Source organism: Macaca fascicularis, chromosome 8 (assembly GCF_037993035.2).
Source record: "Macaca fascicularis isolate 582-1 chromosome 8, T2T-MFA8v1.1".
NCBI classification, from domain to species: Eukaryota; Metazoa; Chordata; class Mammalia; order Primates; family Cercopithecidae; genus Macaca; species Macaca fascicularis.
In genome coordinates this window covers 150,184,578-150,211,245 of record NC_088382.1, presented here as the reverse complement: position 1 = coordinate 150,211,245, position 26,668 = coordinate 150,184,578, and the positions used below count along the sequence as shown (strand labels likewise).

Below are 26,668 nucleotides of genomic sequence, written 5' to 3'. Positions count from 1 at the left end.
AAGTATGTGGAACAAAACGAACCGGTTTAAAGTACCTAACTCAGCTGCGTTAAGTCTGTCATGATGTTGGGCGTGCATCACTCCATCGAGGTCCGGACGTTTCCGTCACCTGGAGCAGAAGCCCTGTGCTCCATGAGCAGCTGCTTCCTATGGCCCCCTCCCAGCCCCTGGCAACCACCACTCTGCGCCGCATCTCCATAAGTGGCCTGTTCTGAAGTCATACGTGTGACCTTTTCTGTCTGGCCTCTTTCGCCTAACAATGCTGTAAAGGTTCATCCATGTCATAGCAGGTGCCAGTGCCCCATTCCTTTTCATGGATGTGTAATATTCCACTGTATGGATAGAATACATTTTGTTTATCCATTCATTTGTCAGTGGACATTTGGTTTTTTCCATACGTGTGTGTGTGTGTATGTGTGTATATATATACACACATACACATAATTTTTCTTTAAGAGATGGGGGTGAGACGGGGTCTCACTAGGTTGCCCAGGCTGGAGTGCAGAAGCTATTCACAGGTACAGTAATAGCACATTACAGCCTTGAATTCTTGGGTTCAGGCAATCCTCCTGCCTCAGCCTCCTGAGTAGCTGGGACTTCATGTGGATACCGTTGCATCTGGCTCATTTTTAAATTATAGAATTTTTTTTTTTTTTTTTAATTTCAGATGGAGTTTCACTTTTGTTGCCCAAGCTGGAGTGCAATGACATGATCTTGGCTCACTACAACCTCCGCCTCCTGACTTCAAGCGATTCTCCTGCCTCAGCCTCCTGAGTAGCTGGGGTTACAGGCATGTGCCACCACGCCCAGCTAATTTTGTATTTTTAGTAGACACGGGGTTTCTCCATGTTGGTCAAGCTGGTCTCCAGTTCCCGACCTCAGGCGATTCACCCGCCTCGGCCTCCCAAAGTGCTGGGATTACAGGCATGAGCCACCGTGCCCAGCCTTAAATTATAGAATTTATTATTATTATTATTTTTTTGAGACAAGTCTTCCTCTGTCACCCAGGCTGGAGTACAGTGGTGCAGTCTTGGCTCACCGCAACCTCCGTCTCCCAGGTTCAAGCAATTCTTCTGCTTCAGCCTCCCGAGGAGCTGGGACTACAGGCGCATGCCACCACGCTCAGCTAATTTTTGTATTTTTAGTAGAGACGGGGTTTTGCCATGTTGGCCAGGCTGGTCTCGAACTCCTGACCTCAGGTGATCTGCCCACCTCGGCCTCCCGAAGTACTGAGATTACAGGCGTGAGCCACCCCTCCCAGCCAATTATAGAATTTTTAATTTGCTATGCTTCCAAGCCTTGCCAGGATGATAACTTTGTATGTAACTTTGTCAGAATGTATAGGCTTAGTTTGGCTGGTTTTTTTTCACATTGTGCTGAAAGCATCAACTTTTGGAGAATGTTTAGTGAGTCCTCAATGTTGTGGAGAGGTTCTTGGAAACTGCATTTTTAAGCAAAACAAAGTACATCAGGTTCTTGAATAATGTTTTGTTTTAATGTTGATTAGGAAAAAAATATTTGTTAAACATCATGTCACTTAAACTTGCCGTTTCCAAGAACTGTCAACAGTGTTAAGTGAACTGTGTGCTCTTCGCCTGCTCTCGCGGTAGGTGGGGGCTCCACGCTCCTGCCTGCAAGGTCTTCCTGTGCTGGAAATGGGTAGAGGCATCTCCCTGGGTCCCCTCCTTAGGGATCAGAATCTACTTGGTTTCTTCAGACAAATTAAAATGTCATCGATGCCCTGGGAGGATATACCTCAGTGGTATTTCTTGGCATATTTAATTATGGAAAAAAATCTTACTTTATTTATAGTAAACCTTTTTGAGTTGCAAATATTTTACTGTGAGCATGATTGATTTATAATTATGAGAAAGCAACTTAGTCTGCATAATTTGTTTATAACATTGGTCATGTTGAGTATATTTGGAGCCTCGAAGGCATGGAATATTGAGCAGAGTGCGGAAAATAAAGCGGTTTTTGACACCGTGCTTCATTTTGCAGGTACTAACTGACTTGTCCATTTGCTAAGCCTCATCCCACCCGTCAGTTTTCCTGCCCAGCAGCTGTTACTGCCCCCATTCTCGCTTGGCCCCCGTGCCAGTTCGGAAGCCTTTGAGCAGGTTTGTAGCTTTCTCCTCCCTTCCTGCAGAGAGTACCTTTAATTTAGCTCCATCAGCCACTTGTCATCATTCCTTTTCTTGTCCAAGTTTATAGTCAAGAGCGGTGGCTGGGAACTAGAGCTACCCCTGGACCAGCAGGGCGATGGGTCTTCATCAGCTGGGTCCCGGCGTGGCTTCTGACCTACCGCTGGGCACCCCTGCGAAAGCTGCAGATCCTCCCCTAGGAGACAGCATGCGGTGACTTGCACAGCCTCAGACACGCCTGGCGTGGTACCCCCATGCATCCTCCCTACCCCAGAGCCCTGCACCCCGTCTGTCTTCAGCCCAGGCTGAAGACAGCCTGGTCACTCCTTCATTTGCTGATATATTTTTTAAGCCTTTTTATTGTCTCTTTGTTTGAATGGGTATTTGTACACATAATTAGCGTTAATTTCAACATCGCTAAGCATTTTTGCTTACGTAATTTTCAAGTTCTTGAACATGAACTCCCAGCTGGATGGAAGGTGCCACTGAGCAGAGACCAGCATGGTGCTTCTAACTTTCCGACAGTGCACAGCACGTTTCACTCATTCTGATGAGCTTGAGAATGTATCTGCTCCAGTGCGTTGTTTCCCTGGTGCACCTCAAGGCCTTGTGGCCTACAGCAGCATTTCCTACCGTGTCTGAGCCTCCGGGGCTGCTGGGACTGCATGACCCAGAGGGACGTCTGGTCAGAGGCCAACTTAACCTCTCGGTCACCTTGGATGGGGTCTTGCATGGGCCTGGATGATGGGCCCACTCCACGAAGCTCCTTCATCCTGAGGGTGGGGCAGCCCATCCCCGGGAGAAAGGAATCCCAGCAGAGGGCACAGCAGAAGCAGCTGACACCTTTGCAAGCCCTGAGGGATGCGGAACAGTCATGCCTGTGCCATTTGCCAGGCAAGGCACATGGCTGAGCTTGAGTCTGTGGAAGGGGCCACAGCAGTATGGGGCTGGAGTGAGCCCCTCTTGAGGGAGTCTGTTAAATCCGGCCCCACTGGAGCGCAGACACAGCTGCAGCGCGGATGAGCCTCAGGGACAACATGGCGTGTGAGGGAGGCCAGGCACAGAGGGCCACGTGCACGACTCCACCTCTAGAAATGTCCAGACTAGGAAGAGCCATTGAGAGAGAATGCAGGTGCGTGTGCCAGGGGCTGGGCTTTGGAGGGAACGAGGTGTGACGGCTTAATGGGCACGTGGCTTCTTTTGGGGGTGACAAAGGTGCCCAGGAATTGGGTGGTTGCATTGGTTACACAACAGCGTGGATATGCTAAAGGCCACCTCAGTGTACACTGGAAGATGGCTAAGGTGGTAAATTTATCTGAATTTTAACAAGAAGAAAAACCGGGCCTTGGATCCCTCCTCTCATGCACATTTGTCATCCCAGCTCTGCCAACGTAGCCCAGTGTGGAGCTTGAAGGCACCGCACCCTCTGCTTTGAGGTGTGTGTTTTGGCTGACAGAATTCCCAATGAGATCTGGGGTTCCGCCGTCTGCTGAGCCAGGTCCACGGGGCCAGATTAGACCCCATCTGTAATCTCCGCCACGCCGCCGTGGGGGCCTGAGTCAACCCGCACTGTCTGAGGCCCCCACCAATTCTGGGCTGGTCTCTGAAGTTGGGGCCAGCAGCAGGCCTGCCTTTCGGATAGCAAATAATAGAAGGAAATCCATAATTATCATTTAAAAGATGTGGCCAGAACACTGCACGTGGCATGGCCTGCGATCCAACATGCGTGCAGGTGTCATCGTTAACTTTTCTTCAGTCCTCTGAGGAAGTAGAACACCATTTCGATTTGTTTTAAATTGTGAGCTCGTCTCTCTTCAGGAAGGAATTGATCAAAGAAGCAAACACTCCTGGATATTTTGTCTGCTTGATTTTCAGCAATTTACTCCTAATTAATTATTCTGACTAGGAAAAAAATGGTAGCTCTCCGGGATGCCAGTGTTTAGAATTGACATTTCAAATAGCTGGTTGGACAAATTGGGGAAATTTTCTGATTTCTGTCATTTGTTAAATTTGCTTTTAAGTATCCCTCAGGGAGCTGTATTCATTCCAAGTGCGGGGAATTAAAGTTGAATCTCCATGCAATTGAATTAGCCTGAGCCACGAGGATGGGCTGCAGAAGCCTGCTGAAGCTTACAGGGAGATTTTACTTAAAGCTAAAGCTTATTTCACGGAGTCTGTTCTGACTGTTTTCTAACACCACCATGATGTACAGTTTACTGTTCCACGTGTGCCCTGTTTTGTTAATATTGGAACAGTTTTTCTTTTCACAATGTACGGTGATTGTAATTTAAGATAAATGTGGGAGTATTCTTCTACCTAAGGAAATGCTGAGTCGAAATGCTGGATTTCCAAATATATCACAGGGGAGAGGACAGTTTTTTCCCTTTATAATGACAGTGTTGCCAACATGACCTTATAGCTGTGTAGGCTGGGGATATTTTGATGTGTAATAAGAAAATGTCACAGAAGAGATAACATCAATAGAGGCTAAACTTTCCCTTCATGATATTTATTTTTAACATCTATTCCACTCTGTAATACGGACCCTCGGCCGGGCGCGGTGGCTCACGCCTGTAATCTCAGCACTTTGGGAAGCCAAGGCGGCTGGATCACAAGGTCAGGAGATCGAGAACATCCTGGCTAACATGGTGAAACCCCGTCTCTACTAAAAATACAAAAAATTAGCCAGGCGTGGTGGCGGCGCCTGTAGTCCCAGCTACTTGGGAGGCTGAGGCAGGAGAATGGCGTGAACCCGGGAGGCAGAGCTGGCAGTGAGCCGAGATTGCACCATGGCACTCCAGCCTGGGCGACAGAGCAAGACTCCGTCTCAAAAAAAAAAAGGACCCTCTTGTGTTCATGTGGAAAACCTAGTGACTAGGGAGGGAGGGATATGATCGTTGCGGTGGATGAAGTTCTTAAAACAAATGAATGCAAACTCAGTGGCTCTTGCAGGAATCCAAGCCCTGAAGAAGCTTATTTTCCCTTCATGTAAATTTCCAGGGCTGTGTGGGCTTAGTTGCTCTGCTCCATGCAGCTATTCAGGGATTCAGGCTGCAGGGCATCTTCATCCCAAAGGGGAAAGACCGTGGAGGAGGAGGCTGTGTGGTTTCTGTGTGCTGGCCCGCCGCTGACCTGCCTATCACGTAAACCTGCCAAAGCAGGGTGCCTTACCTAGGGGTAGAAAATATTTGGGGGAAAAAAGCAATTAAAAATATTATAAAATTTGAAAGTACAGTATAATAACTATATAGTGTTCGTTTTAGGTATTGTAAGTAATCTAGAGCTGATATAAGGTAGATGGGAGGATGTGTTCAGGTTCTAGGCAAACACCAAGAGACGACTCTAGCTGGCAGCCACATGCTCTGTTGCTCCAGAAAAAGAAGCAACCAGGCTGGGGCAGACAGCCCCAGACCGTGCCATGGTTGGGGAGCGAAGGGAGAACTAGAACCTAGCTGGAGACCATTCACCACGTGGTTCATATGCATCAGCCTCACACTTGCCAGGCATGGTTCTAAGCTCCAGGATAGACCAGGGGCAGAAACAGAGACGTTTCTCTTTGGGTGTGCCTAGTTCAGGGAGGACCCGCGATGTAGTGTGCCAGGCAGCAAGCACTGTCGAGGCGAGCACAGCGGGGGGCTGGAGCTGCTGGGGCACGTACCTTTTTTAACAAGGTAGTCAGCAGGCTCTAAGGAGGTGACATGGAACAAAGACCTGAAGGAGGTGAGTGGGTGAGCAAACCGCAGGGATCTGAGGAAAGAGTAGACAGGAAGTGCAAAGGCCCTGGGGCGGGGAGCGTGTTGGGTGCCTTGTGGCCGGAGGGCCTCAGAACCCATGGGAAACTGACTGCCTCCAGGTGCAGGTGAGATGCTACTGGGGGACTTAAGAGTGGAGGGATGACCCGGTCGTCCTTCCTGGTGTCTCTAGCTGCTGTGTGGACACAGGGGGCCTTGGTAGGCACTGTGAAGTGATCCAGCTGGGAGAAGATGATGGCTTTGGCCTGCATGCAAATGGTGGAGGTGAAGTTGACAGATTCTGGACGCAATTTGAGTTTTTTTGTTTGTTTGTTTTGTTTTGTTTTCTTTTTGAGACGGAGTCTCACTTTGTCGCCCAGGCTGGAGTGCAGTGGTGTGATCTCGGCTCACCGCAACCTCTGTCTTCCCGTCAATCCTACGGGGTCTTGGTGACCCACTCACAGGGGTTTGAAGGAGGCAGAGCAGAGAGAGGGAACATAGGACAGACGTGGCACCGGCAGACATGGAGGCCTCTTTCCAGAAGGATGTAACTCTCCTCCGAATGGGAAAACAGAGCATGTTTTGGATTTTTTTTTTGTTTTTTGAGACAGAGTTTTGCTCTTGTTGCCCAGGCTGGAGTGCAATGGCGTAATCTCGGCTCACTGCAACCTCTGCCTCATGGGTTCAAGCAATTCTCCTGCCTCAGCCTCCCAAGTAGCTGGGATTACAGGCACCCACCACCACGCCCGGCTAATTTTGTATTTTTAGTAGAGATGGTGTTTCTTCATGTTGGTCAGGCTGGTCTCGAACTCCTGACCTCAGGTGATCCGCCCGCCTCAGCCTCCCAAAGTGCTGGGATTACAGGCGTGAGCCACCGCGCCTGGCCCCGTGTTTTGGATTTTTAGACCCCATGACGCTGACTCCTCCATGTGCTGCAGGAGTCTGAACAGAGGCTACAGTTAACACAAGGCCAGGAAGCAGAGGCCTCGCTAAACGCAAGAGTAATTAAAGGACATGTCTTTCGAGTAGACTTCCTACATGTCCCACTTTTGTGCCTTACAGCGTTTGTTGTTTGTAATGACGTTTTGTAAAAAATAACTTTTCTAATTGTTGCTCACATATAGGAATGCATTGTGGTTCAGCAAGCTGGCTGGATTCTTTCTGGCTCTAACAGTGCGCCTGCAAAGGTGTCTCGTCTTCACGGAGGCCGTCACGTTGTCTATATGTGTCTTTGTGTCCATTTGCCTTTTAAATCATGAGTGGGCAGGGCATGGTGGCTCATGCCTGTAATCCCAGCACTTTGGGAGGCTGAGAGAACCAGATCACTTGAGGTCAGGAGTTCGAGACCAACTTGGCCAACACGGTGAAACCCCATCTCTACGAAAAATAAAGAGCTAGCCACGTGTGGTGGTGGGTGCCTGTAATCCCAGCTACTCTGGAGGCCGAGGCAGGAGGATCGCTTGAACCTGGAAGGCAGAGGTTGCAGTGAGCCGAGATTGCGCCACTGCACTCTAGCCTGGGAGACAGAGTGAGAATCTTGTCTCGGGGAAAAACAAACAAACAGAAAAATCATGAAAGAATCTTGATTTCCAGACAGGTGACAAGATGTAAGCCATAGAAGGGATGTCTGCACACCAGGCACCTCATTTAGAGAGATGGCTTTGAGCACCCCGGACGAGTGTGTTAAATTTCTCGCTTAGGTGGTGGCCTGGACCCTTTAGGTAGTGTAAATTCAAAACCCAGACCTGGGAGTGTCGGACCCGGAGCTGCAGGTTTTGGGGGGTTGGGGGCATTCACAGGCCCTCCTGCTTTTCTTCTTTCAACTCTGGTTGCTCTTGGGCAGGCTTCGTCTTCATCATCCCAAAAGATGTTGAGCCCTTGGAATCCAACAGACTTTGTTTCAGATTCCAGCACGCGTGTTTCTGCTGTGGCCCCAGTGGTTAATTTGGCTTCCCCCGTCTCATGTATGAAACGAGCGGGTGATAATCCTGGTCACGGAATTTTGTGTTCTGGTTAAGAAACCACAGCGGCGTCACCACGTCGTGGACGCTCAGTGCACATCCCTTCGATGCTGGCCTGTAGGTGGGATGGCAGAAACTTCAGATGTGGGGACAGTTTCGCTCTGGGGACTGCTTCCCGAGCGGGCGCATCCTGCTGGATTTTAACACTGCTGGGCACTGTGAGGTGGCAAGATGAGGAGGCCGACCCTGTCCTCACTGGGCTCCGGGTCTGATGGGAAGACCTGCACCTCTGCCTGTGAGCTGCGGACTGCAGGGTAGCGTGGCCTCGGCGTGAGCAGCAGGATGGGAGCCTCAAGGAGGGAGAGCTGGGTTTGAGGAAAGTGGCCTCTGTTGTCGTGTTTCTGTCGTTGAGCAGATTGAGCAAAAGCAGAGGCAGGAAAACGCATGGGGAGGCTGGTGGTGTGAGCCCACCGTTGCCATGGGTCCCGCAAGGAGGTGGCCGGGTTTGGGCCCTGAAAGTTTTGGAGAAGAGTTGTCTTGTGCACAGTTGTCTTGTGCCATCTAAGTTAATTCTGCCCCGTTGGGGCAGGTGTAGCTCCAGTTTTCAGAGGAGGAAATAGGGCTGGGGGGTGGCAGGCAGAGGAGCAGCAGGCCAGAGTGCCAGAGCAGGCGGAGAGCAGCCAGCACGCGCTTCCTCCTGGTGGGGCTCAGACAGGCTCGGCACGCAGGGCTGTCGGGCAAGTGGAAGGAAGAGCTGTGGCTCCGGGTGCGGTGCTGCCGCGCAGAGTGGACCGGCGGTCCAAGGGCACTGTGGGCTCGTACACACAGGGAAATGGAGGCACTCCCAGAGGAGCTGACTGTCAGGCCCGGCACAGGTTGGAGAAGGGCTAGGCGTTCTCCTGGTAGGAAAGGTGGCTGCGAAGCAGGAGAGATGTAAACTCTTGTCTCTGGGTAGAAATGTCAGCAGCATTTGCTTTTCCTCAGGTAACGGAACACAAACGTCTGCTTCCTGTTGAGTCCTGCTGCCTTTGCCAAAGAGAATTTTTTTTGGTGCTGTGGCTTCAGAACACCTGACCGCAGCCCTGGAAGTTGTCCTCCAGCACAGAACACACTGTCTTGGGGTTCAGGCGTCTTCCCATACGGGTTGTGGACACTCGTGTGGGTGTCTGTTTCCCGACCCCGAGGCCGGCAGTGGCTGAGCTGCTCTGTGGGACCCCAGTCCCTCTTGCTGTCCTGCATCATCCCCTCCTTTCTCACCCTCCTGGGTTAGATCTTGTACAATAGTAAGCTCAGTGTTCAACCTGGCACCCAGAAAGGAGAGCCTTGCGCCCTACAGCCCAGCATGGGGCCCCACCAGGGTCAGGGCCTCCCGCAGCCCAAGCATCCGCTGGCACTGGCACTGGCATCTGCTGTGAGGCCCCTGGCGGGCAGGGTCATCTCTTGGTCCTCCCAGGTGGCAGATGACGCAACACCCCGGCGATGAGTGGAACGGGCGTGTGCGTTTCAGCTGATGAACAGGAGATGTTGATGGATTTTGCTGCCTCGCTGATAAAAATAGACATTTATTCTTTTCAAGACAGGCAGAAAGGCTAAGATGTGTTAGTAACCCTGTGGGATGGAACTTAGATGGCAGATTTTCATTTTTGATGTCTTTTTTTTTTTTTTTTCTTGATTCTTTTTCCCTTAAATAAGGCCTCAGAAGCTAATCTTGTAGATCAGGCTGAAAGTGACAGGAGTGGGCCTGGGATTTCTGAATGCTCATTTCTTCTTCTTCCCTCGTCGAGATTCAGGCTTGAAGCCAGGAGGCTGTCCCCCTGGAAAGGGCCCCCACTCAGGCAGGGAGGCCAGGGTGGCCCCGCCCAGCCCCCCTTCGGTGTCCCTGCCTGCTGCCAGAAATGGAGTCAAAGAAAGCCATGTCAGCCAGACTTCAACTCCAGCTGGGTATGAGCACCTTGTGCCACCGCTGCCCACGCCACCCTGCATCCACGCCGTGCTGCGTTGGCGCTGGAGAGGCTGGGAGGCTCTGGGAATTGGAATCCCTGGCTGTGCTTGCCGGAAAGGGTGTATGTAAATGAGGCGGTTTTCCTGCCACCTCTGCAGATGATTCAGCCCAGCAAGTGTGAGGAGGGAGGGGACGTCCCTGCCGGAGCTGGCCAGGCCCTCCCCACACCGTGCAGGGCGTGGTTATAAATGAACGAAACAGCTCTTCTGATGAGTGGTTTTTTCCTTCTATACAATTCCAGCGTGAGTTCGCTTTAACCATGATGTTAACCCACATTGTGGCTTTAGTCTTCTATTTCAAACAACATGTTCATCAGCAACAGGGCAGAACAGTGGGACACACTCTAGGGCCAGGGTCCCTGTCTGTACCTTGGCTGGCTGGCTGGCACCCTCAGGCAGGTCCCCCTGGGCTGGCGGGCACCAGGGGAGTTCTCCCGGACAGGGCTGTGTCTCGCAGGATGAGACAGTGGTCACAAAAACGCAGCAGCCATGCGATGACATGGGCGCGTCCCCCACCCTGGCCACTTGCCTCTCCCCTGCTGTTCCACCAACTACCTCCTAGCCTCCATGTGACCGGGACGTGCTGCCTCACCTGTAATACCACTTTGTTCATCTGTGAGACTATGCTGGGCAAACGGGCTCACTGCAGATCTTGAATTGGGCATTTTTTAAATCTCTCCGGGCATCTGTTAAATGGCATAATGACTATCTGTGCTTACGTCTTAAGCTTCTGTTTTCTTTTCTTTTCTTTTTCTGAGATGGAGTTTTGCTCTTGTTGCCCAGGCTGGAGTGCAATGGTGCCATCTCGACTCATCGCAACCTCCACCCCCAGGGCTCAAGCGATTCTCCTGCCTCAGCCTCCCAAGTAGCTGGAATTACAGGCATGTGCCACCATGCCCAGCTAATTTTGTATTTTTAGTAGAGACGGAGTTTCACCATGTCAGACTGGTCTTGAACTCCCGACCTCATTGGTCAGACTGGTCTCGAACTCCCGACTTCAGATGGTCTGCCCGCCTTGGCCTCCCAAAGTGCTGGGATTACCAGCGTGAGCCACCGCACCCAGCCAGCTTTTATTTTTCTTTAACTTAGGGATATGTCAGAGGAAAATAGAATGATGTATCTGACACTCATCCTCCTCCCAGAATTTGTTCATTTTTTAAGAATAATTTAGTTTTGAATAACAAATATAATAAACTTACTTAAAAAATACAGACGCACAGGCCAGGTGTAGTGGCTCACGCCTGTAATCCCAACACTTTGGGAGGCTGGGGCAGGAGGATCGCTTAAACCCAAGAGTTTGAGACCAGCCTGGACACCACAGCAGGGCTCCATCTCTATAAAATATATATATATATATAAAAAATATAAAATATAATATTAAATATAAATATATATATATATGTAGCCTGCCATGGTGGCACACACCTGTAGTCCCAGCTATTCAGGAGGCTGGGGCAGGAGGATCGCTTGAGCCCTATGATCGCACCGCTGCACTTCAGCCTCAGCAACAGAGTGAGACTCTGTCTCATAAAATAATAAAATATAAAATGAATAAATAGAAGCATAGAGAAGAGTAGAAAGACTATAGCTTGACCACTCAGGAGTAATCACGATAAATATTTTGTTTTATAATCCTTCCGTAAGTTTTCCCTTTCATACACCAAATGTGTACGTGTGTATAATACAGGACAGATGGGATTGCATCAAACACCATTCTGAAGCTTTTCCCCACTTACCAACACATGGAACTCTTTCCGCGTAATTGATGGAGAAGCACAGTGTCACTAGACTCTCCTCAGTTCATTGAACCCATTTTCTGCTGATGGACCTTTCAGTCCTTCTCAGTCTTTTCATGTGTAGACGCCTGAGTATTTCCTTAGGACAAATGCCTAGTTGCTGAGTTACTAGATCAGAAGGCTTGTAATTTTAAAAGGCTTCTGAAACAAACTTGAAATCCTCCCGCATGGATGGGAGTGGCCATTTTTTCTCATACGCACTATCCAGTCATATCCCTCATCATTTCCTGTTGGAGTTTTTGATTTCATTAATTTATATAAACTGCATATTTAGGTTTATACCTTTAGGTTTGTGTATTTATGATGTCAAACAAGTTTCCCAGTTTGTCATGCAATTAGAGAAATATGTGTGTGTGTGTGTATATATATATACACACACACACACACACACACACACACACAGTGGTTTTTTTTTTTTTTTTTGAGACAGAGTCTCACTCTGGCGCCCAGGCTGGAGTGCAGTGGCCGGATATCAGCTCACTGCAAGCTCCGCCTCCCGGGTTTACACCATTCTCCTGCCTCAGCCTCCCGAGTAGCTGGGACTACAGGCGTCCGCCACCTCGCCCGGCTAGTTTTTTGTATATTTTTAGTAGAGATGGGGTTTCACCGGGTTAGCCAGGATGGTCTCAATCTCCTGACTTCGTGATCCGCCCATCTCGGCCTCCCAAAGTGCTGGGATTACAGGCTTGAGCCACCGCGCCTGGCCAACACACAGTTTTTGTCTTTCCCTTGAGACAGGGTCTCACTGTGTCACCCAGGCTGGAGTGCAGTGGCATGATCTTGGATCACTGCAGCCTTGACTTCCCCAGGCTCAAACAATCCTCCCATCTCAGCGCCCCTGAGTAGCTGGGACTGCAGATGCATGCCACCATGACTGGCTAATTTTCTTTTTTTTTTCTTTTTTTTTTTTGGACAGATGGGATTTCACCATGTTTCCCAGGCTAGTCTCGAACTCCCGGCCTCAAGTGATCCACCTGCCCCGGCCTCCGAGAGTGCTGGGATTACAGGTGGGAGACACCACGCCCAGCCAGAAATCTTTTGCAACCTCTTTTTGGTTCTAAGAAAGAGGGCCAGGTGCAGTGGCTCACGCCTGTAATCCCAGAAAGAGCATTCCCACCCCAAAACTATAAAATGTTATTAAATTTTAAAATATTTCTGTGGATGTTTTTGTTCCATTTAAAAGTACTACCTATTTACAGTTTCTATTTGAAATTTATTTTGTAATAAGAGGTGAGAGGGAGCTCACCTTATTTTTTTCCTTCAAATATTCAGAAAATTGTTCCGACTGAGTTATTTCTCTCCTGTCCCCTTAACTGGCATGCCCCCTCCGGCCAACCCGAGTGCCGCCAGTGGCGTCCCTGCCCATTCCGGGAGATGGTGATGGGTTTTCTCCCTGCCCTCTTCTGAAGATGAACGCCCTGAGAGCAGGAGCAGGAGGTGCTCAGGCAGTGTAGGGTGAGTGGCATTGTGCGTTGAGGTAGAGTTTAGGAAACCATTAGCACAGGGCTTGGCACCGGCAGACCTCACTGGTGGGCAGGTGCTCCTGTGCTCGCAGACAGAACTGAGGGAACTGAGTGAACCTGGTGAGGATGGATTGTCATGCATTTGGTTCCTCCAGCTCCTTTTGTTTGATTTAAGCATAGCTGTTATCAAAAGAGTTCAAGGCAGTGTGGCCTGGTGGCAAGGCTTGCGTACTCTGGTAGCTGTGAGTGCTGTGAGTGCTGTGTGTGAGTCCCAGCTCTGCCTGTCAAGCATCCTTGCGGACACCTCGGACCACATCTGTAAGGATAGGGATCCTGCCTGCCTTGCACATGGTAGGGATTAAAGGAGGTGATTTGCCTGAAGGTGTCTTCACTGTGCCTGGTGCAATGGTGGTGGTCATTGCTTCTTCAATTATGGGAACTTAAAATGTGAATAGACATGTTAAAAAGGGAAGTAAACATTTTATGTAGGTATTGAGAAATGTACTAGGTATCTAGGATGAATCAGTTACTGTAAAAGGGCACAAAGTTTTTTTGTTTTGTTTTTAACTTTCCTAGCTGCTTAGCACAGATGTGAGGCATGAGGGTGGCAGATCAGTGTATGTCGGCCGGGCACCGTGGCTCACGCCTGTAATCCCAGCACTTTAGGAGGCCGAGACGGGTGGATCACTTGAAGTCAAGAGTTTGAGACCAGCCTGGCCAACATGGTGAAGCCGCGTCCCTAGTAAAAATACAAACATTAGCTGGGTATGGTAATACATGTCTGTAATCCCAGCTACTCGGGAGGCTGAGGTGGGAGAATCGCTTGAATCCAGGAGGCGGAGGTTGCAGTGAGCCGAGATCACACCACCGTACTCCAGCCTGGGCGACAGACCGAAACTCCATCTCAAAAAAGAAAAAAAAAAAAGTTACTATTTTTTTTTCTCTTTGAGACAGAGTCTCGCTCTGTCGCCCAGGCTGGAGTGCAGTGGCAGGATCTCAGCTCACCTCAAGCTCCGCCTTCCGGGTTCACGCCATTCTCCTGCCTCAGCCTCCCAAGTAGCTGGGACTACAGGTGCCCACCACCACGCCCAGCTAATTTTTTGTATTTTTAGTAGAGATGGGGTTTTACCGTATTAGCCAGGATGGTCTCGATCTCCTGACCTCATGATCCTCCCACCTCGGCCTCCCAAAGTGCTGGGATTACAGGTGTGAGCCACCACGCCCGGCCTATTGTCTATTTTTATTGATACATAATAGGTGTATGTATTTTCAGGGAACGTACATGTGATAGGTAGGTCAGATTCTTGTATGTTTTGGGTGAAAAAAGGATTCCGTTTGGAGAACAATACTCTTTCTGAAGTACAAGAGATGTCACGTGGACCTGCGTCAGGGCAGTCAGCTGATTTGATGGCTGATGTTGGCGGAGGGGCAAGCTGGAAATCACAGCCCCAGCCCAGGTGCCCTGGCTGTCACCTCACCCCGTGGAGCTCCTGGATCCTCAGCTGTGCAATGAAGACGAGTCCAAGAGAGAGGACCTGAGAAGAGACAAGAATGTGCTGGAAGTCTTGTACTGGAGTAATGTCAATGCTAAAGAAACGCTGGCTTCTTAGTTGAAACAGGCCGGGTGCCATGGCTCATGCCTGGAATCTCAGCACTTTGGGAGGCCAAGGTGGGAGGATCACTTGAGGCCAGGAGTTTGAGACCAGCCTGGGTGACATAGCAAGACCCCTGTCTCTACTAAAAAGGATAAAATATAAAATAACCAAACGGTAAAGACTATTTGTAAAAGGTAGAGTAATAGCCTTCCTATGAATGCCTCATGGTTTTGTCCTAAAAACAGTTGGGATTGAGTCATAAACCCATGAGGCATTTTTACTAAGAGTTGGTGTAACAGCAAGATATTTTTTTATTCATCTGTGCATTCATTCAGTCAACAGTTGCACAAAAACAGACACAGTCCTTACTATGTTGCAATGCCTACATTCTAGTGGGAGAGGCAGATACAGAGTCAGAATTACGAAAGAAATCTAGAGTTGAAACCAGAAAAGGCTGCAGAGAAGAGTCAGAGAAATGTACACATAAGGCATTCTTTTTTTTTTTTTTTTTTTTTTTTGAGACAGAGTCTCGCTCTGTGGCCCAGGCTGGAGTGCAGTGGCTGGATCTCAGCTCACTGCAACCTTCGCCTTCTGGGTTTACGCCATTCTACTGCCTCAGCCTCCCGAGTAGCTGGTACTACAGGCACCCACCACCCCACCCAGCTAGTTTTTTTTAGTAGAGACGGGGTTTCACCAGTGTTAGCCAGAATGGTCTCGATCTCCTGACCTTGTGATCCGCCCGTCTCAGCCTCCCCAAGTGCTGGGATTACAGGCTTGAGCCACCACGCCCGGCCTCGTAAAGCATTCTTCACGTCTGCACTGAGCGTGTCAGGCTTCGAGCAGCCCTGGACCAGCGTGCGGGTCTGCCTTGGTAGGACTGGTGGTCGAGATGCTGTGGTCTCATCAGCTGCCTCGATTGGGGAATGTTTCTGTAGGAGATAACTTAGATTTTACCAGTATTCCTTTAATTCCTCCTTGTATTTATTATAGTATTTCTTTTTTTTTTTTTTTTTTTTTGAGACAGAGTTTTGCTTTTGTTGCCCAGGCAGGAGTGCGATGGTGCAATCTCAGTTCACTGCAACCTCCGCCTCCCAGGTTCAAGTGATTCTCCTGCCACAGCCTCCCAAGTAGCTGGGACTACAGGTGCCTGCCACCATGCCTGGCTAATTTTTGTATTTTTAGTAGAGACGAGGTTTCACCATGTTGGTCAGGATGGTCTCGAACTCCTGACTCGGGTGATCCACCCACCTCAGCCTCCCAAAGTGCTGGGATTACAGGCGTGAGCCACTGCGCCCGGCCTTACTGCAGTATTTCTAGTATTGTTGAGTAAAGACAGATGGTGGATCAAAGGGGATGTTTTTGACTTGTGAGGGAAAATGTATTCAAAATTTATGGGGAAAAGTTTTCTTCGTAAAGAGCACAGGGGTGGCTTTCAGGACTGTTTCTCAAAGAGATAATGGTGGTTGCAGTTTCATTTTGAACCACAGACATTTATTTTAAAAACCCCCTGTAGAGGAAATTCCATGTTGATGGTTAGTCATCTGAGGGAGCTTAGTCAGGTGTTTGTTTATAGTTGAGTCCTAGACTGTACGGATGTGTCATGCTCTTCCTGTGCACACTGTATTTCTCACTAAAATAAGGGTAAAATATTTTCAGGCTATTACTCATTAAACCAAAAGAGGGGAGGGAGTGGTTTCGGGGTGATCATCAGTCTGATCTGGGGACGTGGGCTGCGTGTGTCGGCCTCAACAGCGGCACTCCATCTTCTCTGGGGGGTTCTCCCTGCTGTCCTCGCCCAGCACCTTCTACAGCCCCTGCCTTTGGGGTGACTGCTGCCCTGCTCACGTTGCCTCCCCTGGCCCATTCTTTTGGTGTTGCCAAGAACTAGGCTGAGACAGCTTGGAAATGCTCCAATAATTTCTACTCAGGGAGAACAGAAACGAAAGCCTTCCAGGAACTGCGCCCCCAGAACACAGAAGTGCTCAACAGAAGTGCGAAAACGCTGCTGGAGGACAGCCCCGCTGCCCCCGCGCTGAGGGCTGCCCCCACCTGAGGCTGCACCCAGAGCTTCCTTCCCTGCTTCATTCCGACCCAGCCTTCCCATGGGCCCAAGGGAGTGAAGGCAAAAGCTCCTTCTCAGGGTGCGGATGCAGCCAGGGAGTGGTGGTGGATGGCCACACCCGGTGTCCCCATGCCCACACAGGAGGAGGGGCAGGGGCCATTGCCTAAGCGGGGACCCATGAGGTCCTGAGGCTGCAGCAGGGTCTGTCCCCAGGGCAGAAGGGGCCCAGGGCTCCGGTCGATTGCCAGAGTTCCCCGGCATGGATTCTGTGTGCCTGTGCCCCAGCTGCCCATTGCTACATTGAGACCCCGTTGGTGGCATCAGCTGGCTCCTGGGCCGATGCCCCTGGTTTTGAGGAGCACTGATGCCATGGCTCCTGCTCAGGGCTGAAGGGTGTACTCCTCCTTCCCGCTGAAGAGCTCTGGCTGGAGGCGAGAACAGCGCCCCCTGTGGAGGGGGTGACCGGTCGCTGGCGAGGTGGGTTCTGTTGACTCCCTTCCGCCGTGGGGCGTGTCTGTGCTTCCGCTTCCTCGGCATCCGTGTTCAGGCGGGTTCTGTGGCCAGAAACCTGGGACCCCCACCTGTGCCTCCGCTTCCTCGGCATCCGTGTTCAGGCGGGTTCTGTGGTCAGAAACCTGGGACCCCCACCTGTGCCTCCGCTTCCTCGGCATCCGTGTTCAGGCGGGTTCTGTGGCCAGGGACCTGGGACCCCCACCTGTGCCTCCGCTTCCTCGGCATCCGTGTTCAGGCGGGTTCTGTGGCCAGGGACCTGGGACCCCCACCTGTGCCTCCGCTTCCTCGGCGTCCATGTTCGGGCGGGTTCTGTGGCCAGAAACCTGGGACCCCCACCTGTGCCTCCGCTTCCTCGGCGTCCGTGTTCGGGCGGGTTCTGTGGCCAGAAACCTGGGACCCCTAAAGCGTGAGCGTTCCTTTTCCTCCCCATCTTGTCACATTTGACTTTTGGTGTGTCCTCACAGACCTGGGCGGCTCCAGAGCCCCTGTTGAGGTCAGTTTGCCCCTGTTTGGGAGTCAGACCCGGGGGAGGGGGTAGAACACATTAGCTGGGGACCCAGCTCCAGCCATCCCTGCACAGCCGTGGCAACTGGGCCGGACGCGTATCTGTGAACGTGGGTTGGGTGAGGCTTTGGCTTTGGCTCTGGCTCACCATGGGCTCGTTGGTGGCCCGGGCCTGGCGCGGCAGACAGGGTACAGTTGTCTGCACTGCTGCTGACAGGAGCAGATGTTCCGTCTGCATTCCCAGCACACGTTCTGAGACCGTCTCCATCCGTTTCACCAGAAAAGCTGCCGTGACTGTGTTTAGCGTCAACTTGCGTGGCCCTAAGGGAGGCTTGCCTGTGTAGACAACAGGTGAGTTGTCACCCACGTGTCCTGATTTTAGCAGGAGAGTACAGCTTGATAGCATGTACTCTCTGGTCTGTGCTCACTGAGCCATCGCTCCGTCCTGTTCTGCTGCTCGAGCTGACAGCACGGATCTCGGTGGCTGCTCCGCACCTGACTTGGCCCAGGGTGTGGCACAGAAGTGCTTAGCAGCCCTGAGCTATCCTTTTCACTTTCTTTGGCCTGCACACTTTCTGGTTGATGCCCAGTGTCATGAATGCAGAGTTCTAGGAGGACCGTTGGGAAGCATGGCTTTGAATAATGACTCACTCCGGAGCTCCGGAAAGTGCTTTGCGTGTCATTTGGGTGGCAGATCGTTAACCGTTTATATCCCCTGAGACATGGGTGCTGAGCACTGGGCCGGCTTCCTAGGAGACAGCCATGGGCCCCTGTGCCAGCCTCACAGTGAGGCTGCCACCCAAGCTCAGGCCGCAGCTGCGCAGCCTGTGGGTGCTGACCTGGGCCTGGGGTTCACTCGCCAGTAGCTAAAGCGGCTTCACGCAAGAGCTAGGCTGTTCATTTATTTAATGACTTTGAATTTCTGCAGCTGCTCTCCCCGACCTCAGGGTACACATCTGCAGGGGATCCCGGCAGGCCTTCACTTTACTCTTCATGCACCAACTTTCCACCCGTCCCTGTCCCTTACTTAGATAGCCCTCAGGGCAGGTGGCACAGAGTCTGTTCCCCACGTCCCTCCCTGAAAGGTCGGGGAGGAGCCAACTCCGAAAGGGGTTTCTTCGGGGGACCACCTGCTCCTGCAGGAGGCTCGCCTGCTGCCCGCCTCTGCTGACGTCCGCTGTGTATACTGAAACTTTTTGTTCCCCGTGACCCAATTGCTCACACAGGAAGCCGATTACTCATTCACTATGTTTCCCTTTCACTGTGTGAGATGCAGCTCTAAAAATGGAATCTTAAACAAACGTGCTGAGTGATCTCGATTCAGTGAACGTGGCACGGCTGTGTACGTGACGCTGCGCTGGGTTCCGGGCTTTGCTCTCCGAACTCGCTCTCCAAGGAATGGGTATGGCCTTAAGTGCAGAGGGGCTTGCCAGCCCTGGGCCCTGGGTAGCCATCGCCCCTCCCAGGAGCAGCTGAGGTCCCTTCCAACCACAGGCACACTTTACTTTATTGCCCTGCACAAAGAATGTGTGCTTTTCTCCTTCCTCCCTTCCCTCCCTCCCTCCCTCCTTTCTTCCTTTCCTCCCTCCTTCCTTCCTTTCCTCCTTCCTTCCTTCCTTTCCTCCTTCCTTCCTTCCTTTCCTCCTTCCTTCCTTTCCTCCTTCCTTCCTTCCTTTCCTCCTTCCTTCCTTCCCTTCTTTCTTCCTTTCTTCCCTCCTTCCCTCCATCCTCTCCTCCTTCCCTCTCTCCCTCCCTGCCTCACTCCCTTCCTTACTCTCTCCCTCCTTCCCTCACAAGTGGAATGTTTGTAGCAGCCTGAGGAACTCTTTTGGTGCCATTCTTCCAATAACGTGTGCTCACTTAGTGTCTCGATCAGCATTTTTTAAGCAATAAAGTGTTTTTAAATTAAGATATGTACATTATTTACACACAATGCTATTACACAGTTAGTAGACTACAGTATAGTGCAAACAGAACTTTTGTATGCACTGGGACACCAGAGCATTGGCGTGACCTGCTTCATTGTGGTGGTCTGGAACCGAGCCTGTAGTGTGGCTGAGGTGCGCTGTGCTAGGATCCTGGGATTCCTGAATGAGAGGATTTGCCTTTCTGTTTCCAAAGGTTTCAACCTTCAATGCAGAGACAAGACTAACACTTATGGAAGCAACTGGAAGAAGCCCATTTAAAATAAGACTGTTTGGTTAGTTGGTGGGTAGGACATGTGGCGGGGCGTGCCGCCTGTGGCCTGGGGAGGAGGTGCCCGTGGGGTGTCCGGAGAGAGCGTCCACAGAGAGGTGGAACCTCGATTACTCCTTGGAGCATCCTTGGAGGATGGAGGAGATGGGGGAGGAGGGCTGCTCCTAGTGGGCCTGGAAGTAGTGGGGAGGTGAGGTCGAGTCTTGGATGCAGGCCAGGGATTTGGGACTCGGCTGTTGGGCAGGCAGCGGCAACCAGGACCTGCTCCGGGAATGCCAATATGGTGGCATCTTCTTGGTGAAGGCATCCCAGATGCCCCCTCCTCGCGGGCGTTCATTTCTTCAACAGAGAGCACATGGAGAGCGCATGCCTAGGTGGTATTAGAATTCCCTTTAAAACCATCCGTGTCAAATGTGGCGAGTGCGTGTATGGCCCATCCATGTCTTGTAGCCTCTTGTACATTTGGTCCCCACCTTGGTGCATTATTCACCTGTCGGGGCCAGGGGCTCACAGCCCGGGGGGGCAACCAGTCATCCCCTCCTTCCTCGTGCATGGGGGTCGTGTCCGCACACTTCTGCTCTGTCTCCTCTCGCACACTTTGGCTTTGATCCTCCAGCTTGTATCTGCAGCTTACACACGGGACTCCCTGTGAGTGATCACAGTGGATTTCAGGCACCCCGAGGTCTCAGGCCTGCAGAGGCGTCCTCGGCAGTGGAGTTGCCTTCTTGAAGGTGCGGGAAGGTGGACCCTCCCCGGCCCTCTGCCTGAAAAACTTTTGCATCTTTAACTTGTCATTTTATATTCCACGTGCCTTCACGTGAAATATCAGTATTTTCATTATTGAAAGCTAGAAGCAAGAAAGAACTATTTTAGGAAATTGCACATTTTGTGAATTACCGCTGCTTTTTCCCATTGCCTTTATTCACAGGGGTTAGTACCACCGGCTGCGTTCAGGTTTCCCATCTCTCACGGCAGGTGTTGTGGAGGAGGAGGTCTCGAGGGAGGCTCCTTGGGAGCAATAGGGTCAGCCTGAGCCCTGGGCCCGAGCTGCGTCTGTGCCAGGACTCTGTTTGGGGGCCGCTGGGAGGGGCCTGGTTTGGAGCTGGCCTGGCAGCCCTGCTTCACCTACGAGTCGCTCGTGTTCCAGCCCCAAACCTTCTCGCAGCCAGCAGTGTGCCCCTTTGTGGTGTGGTTGTGAGGCTCGGTTCAGTAACCGCATGAGCACCTTGTAAGCTGGGAGTCACCAAAGGACAGTGACTCTCCTCCCTGAGAGGAGCATGCCCGGCCCTGGAATCGAGATTGGCCATGGGGCTGGATTCCTGGGCTCTGTCCTAGACGTTTCCTGGGAGCCATCTCACTGGGTGGTTGGAGCCACTTGAGAATGGGGCCACGTGTTGGTGAGCGCTTTGTTCTACTCCAGTGTGGCGTATGGAGAGACTCCCTCAAGGGAGTGGCTGGCTCCACTGAGCCCACCTGGACTGCAATGTCCACTCCCAGTCACGGTTAGGGTCCTTGCTGGGAAGGATCTTGGTGAGCTGCTGAGCTTATGAAAAGTCATCAGACGTCATCCTGTGGATGACTGACACCTGGAAACTGTCCCTACTGGCAACATGGGCGCTGCTTGAGGACTCTGTTTGTTTGTTTGTTTGTTTGTTTGTTTCAAGATGGAGTCTCACTCTGTCACCCAGGCTGGAGTACAGTGGCATGATCTCGGCTCACTGCAACCTCTGCCTCCCAGGTTCAGGCGGTTCTCCTGCCTCAGCCTCCCGAGTAGCTGGGATTACAGGCACGTGGCACCACACCCAGCTAATTTTTGTATTTCTAGTAGAGATGGAGTTTCACCATATTGGCCAGGCTGGTCTCGAACTCTTGACCTCAGGTGATCTACTGACCTCGGCCTCCCAGAGTGCTGGGATTATAGGTGTGAGCCACTGCGCCCAGCCTGACTTGGTTTATTTTTGTAGCCTTGGCCCAGGGCATGGCGCCCAGCCCACAGGGGCACCCGCTGTGTGCCGTTGAAGGGTGGAGTGTCGTGGAAGTCTGTAGATGTGTCATCTGTGAAGTCATGACAGCTTGGTGGAAGACCACGCTGCCATGACCATTTCCAAATGGTGTAACTCAGTGAGCTTCATCACCTTGAAAGCGTGTTCGTTTTCTCATAGGAAACGAAATTTAAAAAAACAATAATTGAAGGAGTCTCTGAGTTTTTCTAGGTCAGAAATACAGTAAGAACAGCTCATGTTATTTTGAGTAGAGTACTTTTTCTTTCTGGTGAATGTCAGTAGGGATTGAAGTACATGGGATTTGTTTTAAATGGAAAAGGGTTGTCTTTTTAAACAGACATTTGAGTGAAAATTGAAAGGATTCTTTTATTGAAAAATGTTTATTTTTCTAAATCTACATTTTGAACTTTACTAATATGGAGCCACTGAAAACTTGAGTTGGGATGTAGTTTCTGCTGCTTATGGGTGATAAAAAGCATTTCCTGAGTAAATGAATGGTTTAAAGAGCAAGGAGGGAAGGGCACCACCTTGACACTTTCAGGCTCTTTGCCTTGTCTCCCTTGCTGGTAATTCACGCTGCCTCATCTGTCCAGTGTCTGAGACGGGAAGAAAGAACAGAAATGGACATAGCACGTTTGATCACCGATGACTTGTTATGATACATTTTAGGTAAATTATTGGCTTAATGTTGAGACGCCTCCTCTGTGGAATGCGATATTGGCCTGGACATGAATGGAAACAGCAGAGGGGGGCATATGGTGGCTCGGGGCCGAGGGGTGGGAAGGGCCACAAAGCAAGCCTGCTCCCCTGTTAACGGGTGTTCTCTCTGCCATTCCAGCACTTGCGCCTCCTGCACCGCCGCCACCCCCCATCCAAGGATATGCCTTCAAGCCTCCACCTAGACCCGACTTTGGGACCTCCGGGAGAACAATCAAATTACAGGCCAATTTCTTCGAAATGGACATCCCCAAAATTGACATCTATCACTATGAATTGGATATCAAGCCAGAGAAGTGCCCAAGGAGAGTTAACAGGTATTACGTTTCATCCTTCACGACCTGTGTAAGTGGTCTGTGCAGACGGACATGGCATTTAAACTAATCAACTCTGAAATTCTCAGCAGACCCACCTGGCTTTTTTCCAGAACATTTCAGCTGCATTTGTTTTTCAAAAACAGTTTTTCAGAGTCAAACCTATGGATTGGGGGAAAAAAAAAAAATATATATATATATATATATAAAAATATATAAATATATAAAAATAAATGAATATATAAAATATATAACTATATAAATATATTTTAAAAATATATATAAATATATAAAGTTTTTGTATTGAGACACAGTTTCAGGATAGTGAAATACACTCATCGTAAATGTACAACTCGAAGAATTTTGACAAATATACATACCGATCACCCTAGAAAGTTGCTTCATACCCTCTTCCAGTTACCCCAGCCCCTAAAGTCACAGTGTTCTGCTCTGTGTCACATAGATTAGTTTCTGGGTCTGTCTAGTGACACAGCCTCAATCCCGACTGCTTTTACTCAGCAGAATTTATGAGACCCACCTGCGCCATTGTGTGTATTCGTAGCTTATTTTTATTGCTAAAGAATACTCTATTGCCTATTTCATAGTCTGTTTTTCATCTTCCTTTTAAACACATGGGCAGTCTAGGCTGTGGCCATTGTGAATAAGGCTGGTGTGAACATTCTTGTTGAAGTTCTTTTTATGGAGATGTTTTCATCTCTCTTAGATAAGTACCTAGGAGTAGAATTGCTGGGTCGAAGGGTAGGTGTGCGTTTAGCTGCATGTGAACCTGTCAAATAAATGGTGTTCCCATGTTCCCATCCGTTTTCCTCCCATCAGCTCCGCTGAGCGTTTCTGAGGCCACCCACCCCCACCAGCGCCCGGTGTGGTCAGGCGTTTTTTGTGTGTTTCGGTGGGTGGACAGTGGTTTCTCATTGTGGTTAATTTTCATTTCTCTGGTAACTGATGAGCTGAGCGTCTTTCCGTGTGTTTATATATTATTTTCATTGATTAAGTGATATATTATTTCCAGCAAAGTGTTGAAGTATTTTGCCTGTTTTTTTTTTTTTTTTTTTTTTCACCGAGTTTGTCTTTTTGTTATTGATCCATGAGAGTTTTTAGTATATTCTAGATGCATGTTACATTTGTCAGGGTCCTCCAGAGCGACAGAACCAATAGGATAGAGATATAGTCATGTACCACATGACAGCGTTTGGCCAGTGACAGACCACATATACCACAGTGGTCCCAAAAGATTGTAAGGGAGCTGAAAAATTCCTGTCACCTACTGACGTCATAGACCACGTAACGTTGTAGAGCAGTGCATTACCCTTTCTGAGTTTAGATTTTTTTATTTTTTATTTTGAGATGGAGTCTTGCTCTGTCACCCAGGCTGGAGTCCAGTAGCATAATCTCGGCTCACTGCAGTCTCCATCTCCTGGATTCAAGCGATTCTCCTGCCTCATCCTCCCAGGTAGCTGGGATTAGAGGCACCTGCCACCACACCTGGCTAATTTTTTGTATTTTTAATAGAGATGGGATTTCACCATATTGGCCAGGCTACTCTCAAACTCCTGACCTCAAGTGATCTGCCTGCCTCAGCCTCCCGAAGTGCTGGGATTACAGGCATGAGCCACTGGGCCCAGCCTAGGTATATGTAGATGCACACATCCTTACCATGGTGTTGCAATTGCCTGCAGTGTTCAGTAGTCACATGCTGTACAGGTTTGCAGCCTAGGTGTGTGGTAAACTCTACCTCATGGGTGTATGTAAATATACTCTATGATGTTCACACCGCAATGCAATCGCCTGAGTGAATTTCTCAGGCCATATCCCCATGGTTAAACCACACATGACTGTACATATATCTATAGATATGAGAGGGGATTTATTAGGGGAATTGGCTCACATGATTGCAGAGGCTAAGGTGTCCCACAGCAGGCCATTTATAACCTGGAGAGCCTAGAGTGTCAGTAGCGGGGCTCAGAAAGCCTTATAATCAGGGAAGCCAAAGACCTGGAACCCACAGGGCTGCTGCTATAAGTCCTGGAGCCCAAAGGCCAAGGGAGCCTGGAGTTCTGATGTCCAAGGCAGGAGGAAGACAGTGTCCCAGCCCCAGGAGGGAGAGAAGAAATCACTCTTTCTCTCCTTTTTTTTCTATCTGGGCCCCTAGCTGATTGGATGGCACTACCCACACTGGGGCAGATCCCCACCCGGTCCCTGACTAACATGCCGTCTCCTCTGGAAGCAGCCACACAGGCATACCCAGGAGTCATGCTTTACCAGTTCTCTGGATTGTTCTTTAGACACATTGGCACCTAAAAACCACCATCATACGAGTCTATACTGGGAATATTTTCTCCTAGTCCAAAACTTGTCATCTCACCTTCCTAATGGTGTCTTTCTTTTAATGAGCAGAGCTTTTTAGTTTTGTTGAAGTCTAATTTATAAATTTTTAAAAACAGCCGTTACATAGTATATTCTCTCTAGGAAATTTTTGCCTACCTAGGGATCATAAAGATATTCTCCTGTTTTTATTTTAGAATTATAGTTTTTGCTTGCATATTTAGTCCGTGATCCATCTTGAATTAATTTTTATGTATGGTGTGAGGTAGTGGTCTGTTGAAAATACTTTTCTTTCACCCACTGATTTACCTTTTGACTTTTGAAAAAAAATCATTTGATTGTACAGGTTGAGTATCCCTTATTCAAAATACTTAGGACTAGAAGTGTTTCAAGTTTTCATTTATTTATTTATTTATTTGGATTTTGGAATATTTCCATTATGCTTACCAGTTGAGAATTGCAGATCTGAAAACCTGACACCCAAAATGCTCCAGTGAGCATTTCCTTTGAGCGTCATGTTGGTGCTCATAAAGTTTCAGATTTTGGAGCATTTTGGATTTGGGGTTTTCAGATTGGGGTGCTCAACCTGAATATGTGTGTGGGTCTATTTCTGGATTATCTTTTGTGTTGTCTTTAGGCCAGGAACTCTTGGTCATTTTAACTATAGTTAAGTGGTAAGGCTTGAAATCCGATTAAGTAATTCCTCCAAATTTGTTGTTCTTCACAATTGTTTTAGCTATTCTGGATCTATTGTTTTTCCAAGTACATAGAATAATAAATATAAACAACTCATCAATTTATGCTAGAAAGCCCCTTTGAATTTTTTATTGTGGTCACTATGAATCTGAAGTGTGCTGTGTTTTTGGATGCTATTATAAATTGGTGTGTAAATTTTTCTTTTCCTGGAATGGTGGGGAGTGACTGCTGTTGAGTATGGTGTTGATTTTTGGGGTGGTAAAAATGTTCTAAGCCATGGCGATGGTTGCAAAACTGAATATGCTAAGAGAGAATGTCTGGGAACTTAGTTCTCATATCTGTAAAACTAAACAGTTGGAATCACTCAACATGTCCAGAGTATGTTGAGAGTTCTATGAGGTTCTTTAAATATGCACTTACTAGAACATGTATTTCTGAACAAAAACTATGTGCACCACTGGGTTAAGCAGCTTTCTTTACTAAAGGTCTTCCTAGATCTTTTAGTATATGTCATTGCTGTGTGGCTCTCCCTCAGTGGGACTGCTGGTTTGTTTTTGCATTTCCCTGGGATAGAACCCTGTGTGAATCTGTGATTTAGGGGGTACTCTTAGAAGCAGAATGAGGGTATG

The 26,668-nt window shown here is 49.5% G+C and overlaps 1 protein-coding gene across 4 annotated transcripts in view; it reads left to right on the top strand.

Moving 5' to 3' along the window:
• The window catches only part of AGO2 (argonaute RISC catalytic component 2), a 107,890-nt gene that overhangs the window by 28,736 nt on the left and 52,486 nt on the right, over nt 1–26,668 (top strand). For 3 of the 4 annotated variants that reach the window (XM_045399295.3, XM_045399294.3, XM_073999556.1), the window contains exon 2: nt 22,808–23,003. The exons of the other annotated variant lie outside the window; for it this stretch is intronic. In XM_045399295.3, coding sequence (XP_045255230.1) covers nt 22,808–23,003 — 196 coding nt within the window. The remainder of the gene's footprint in view (nt 1–22,807; nt 23,004–26,668) is intronic. 4 annotated transcript variants of the gene reach the window in all.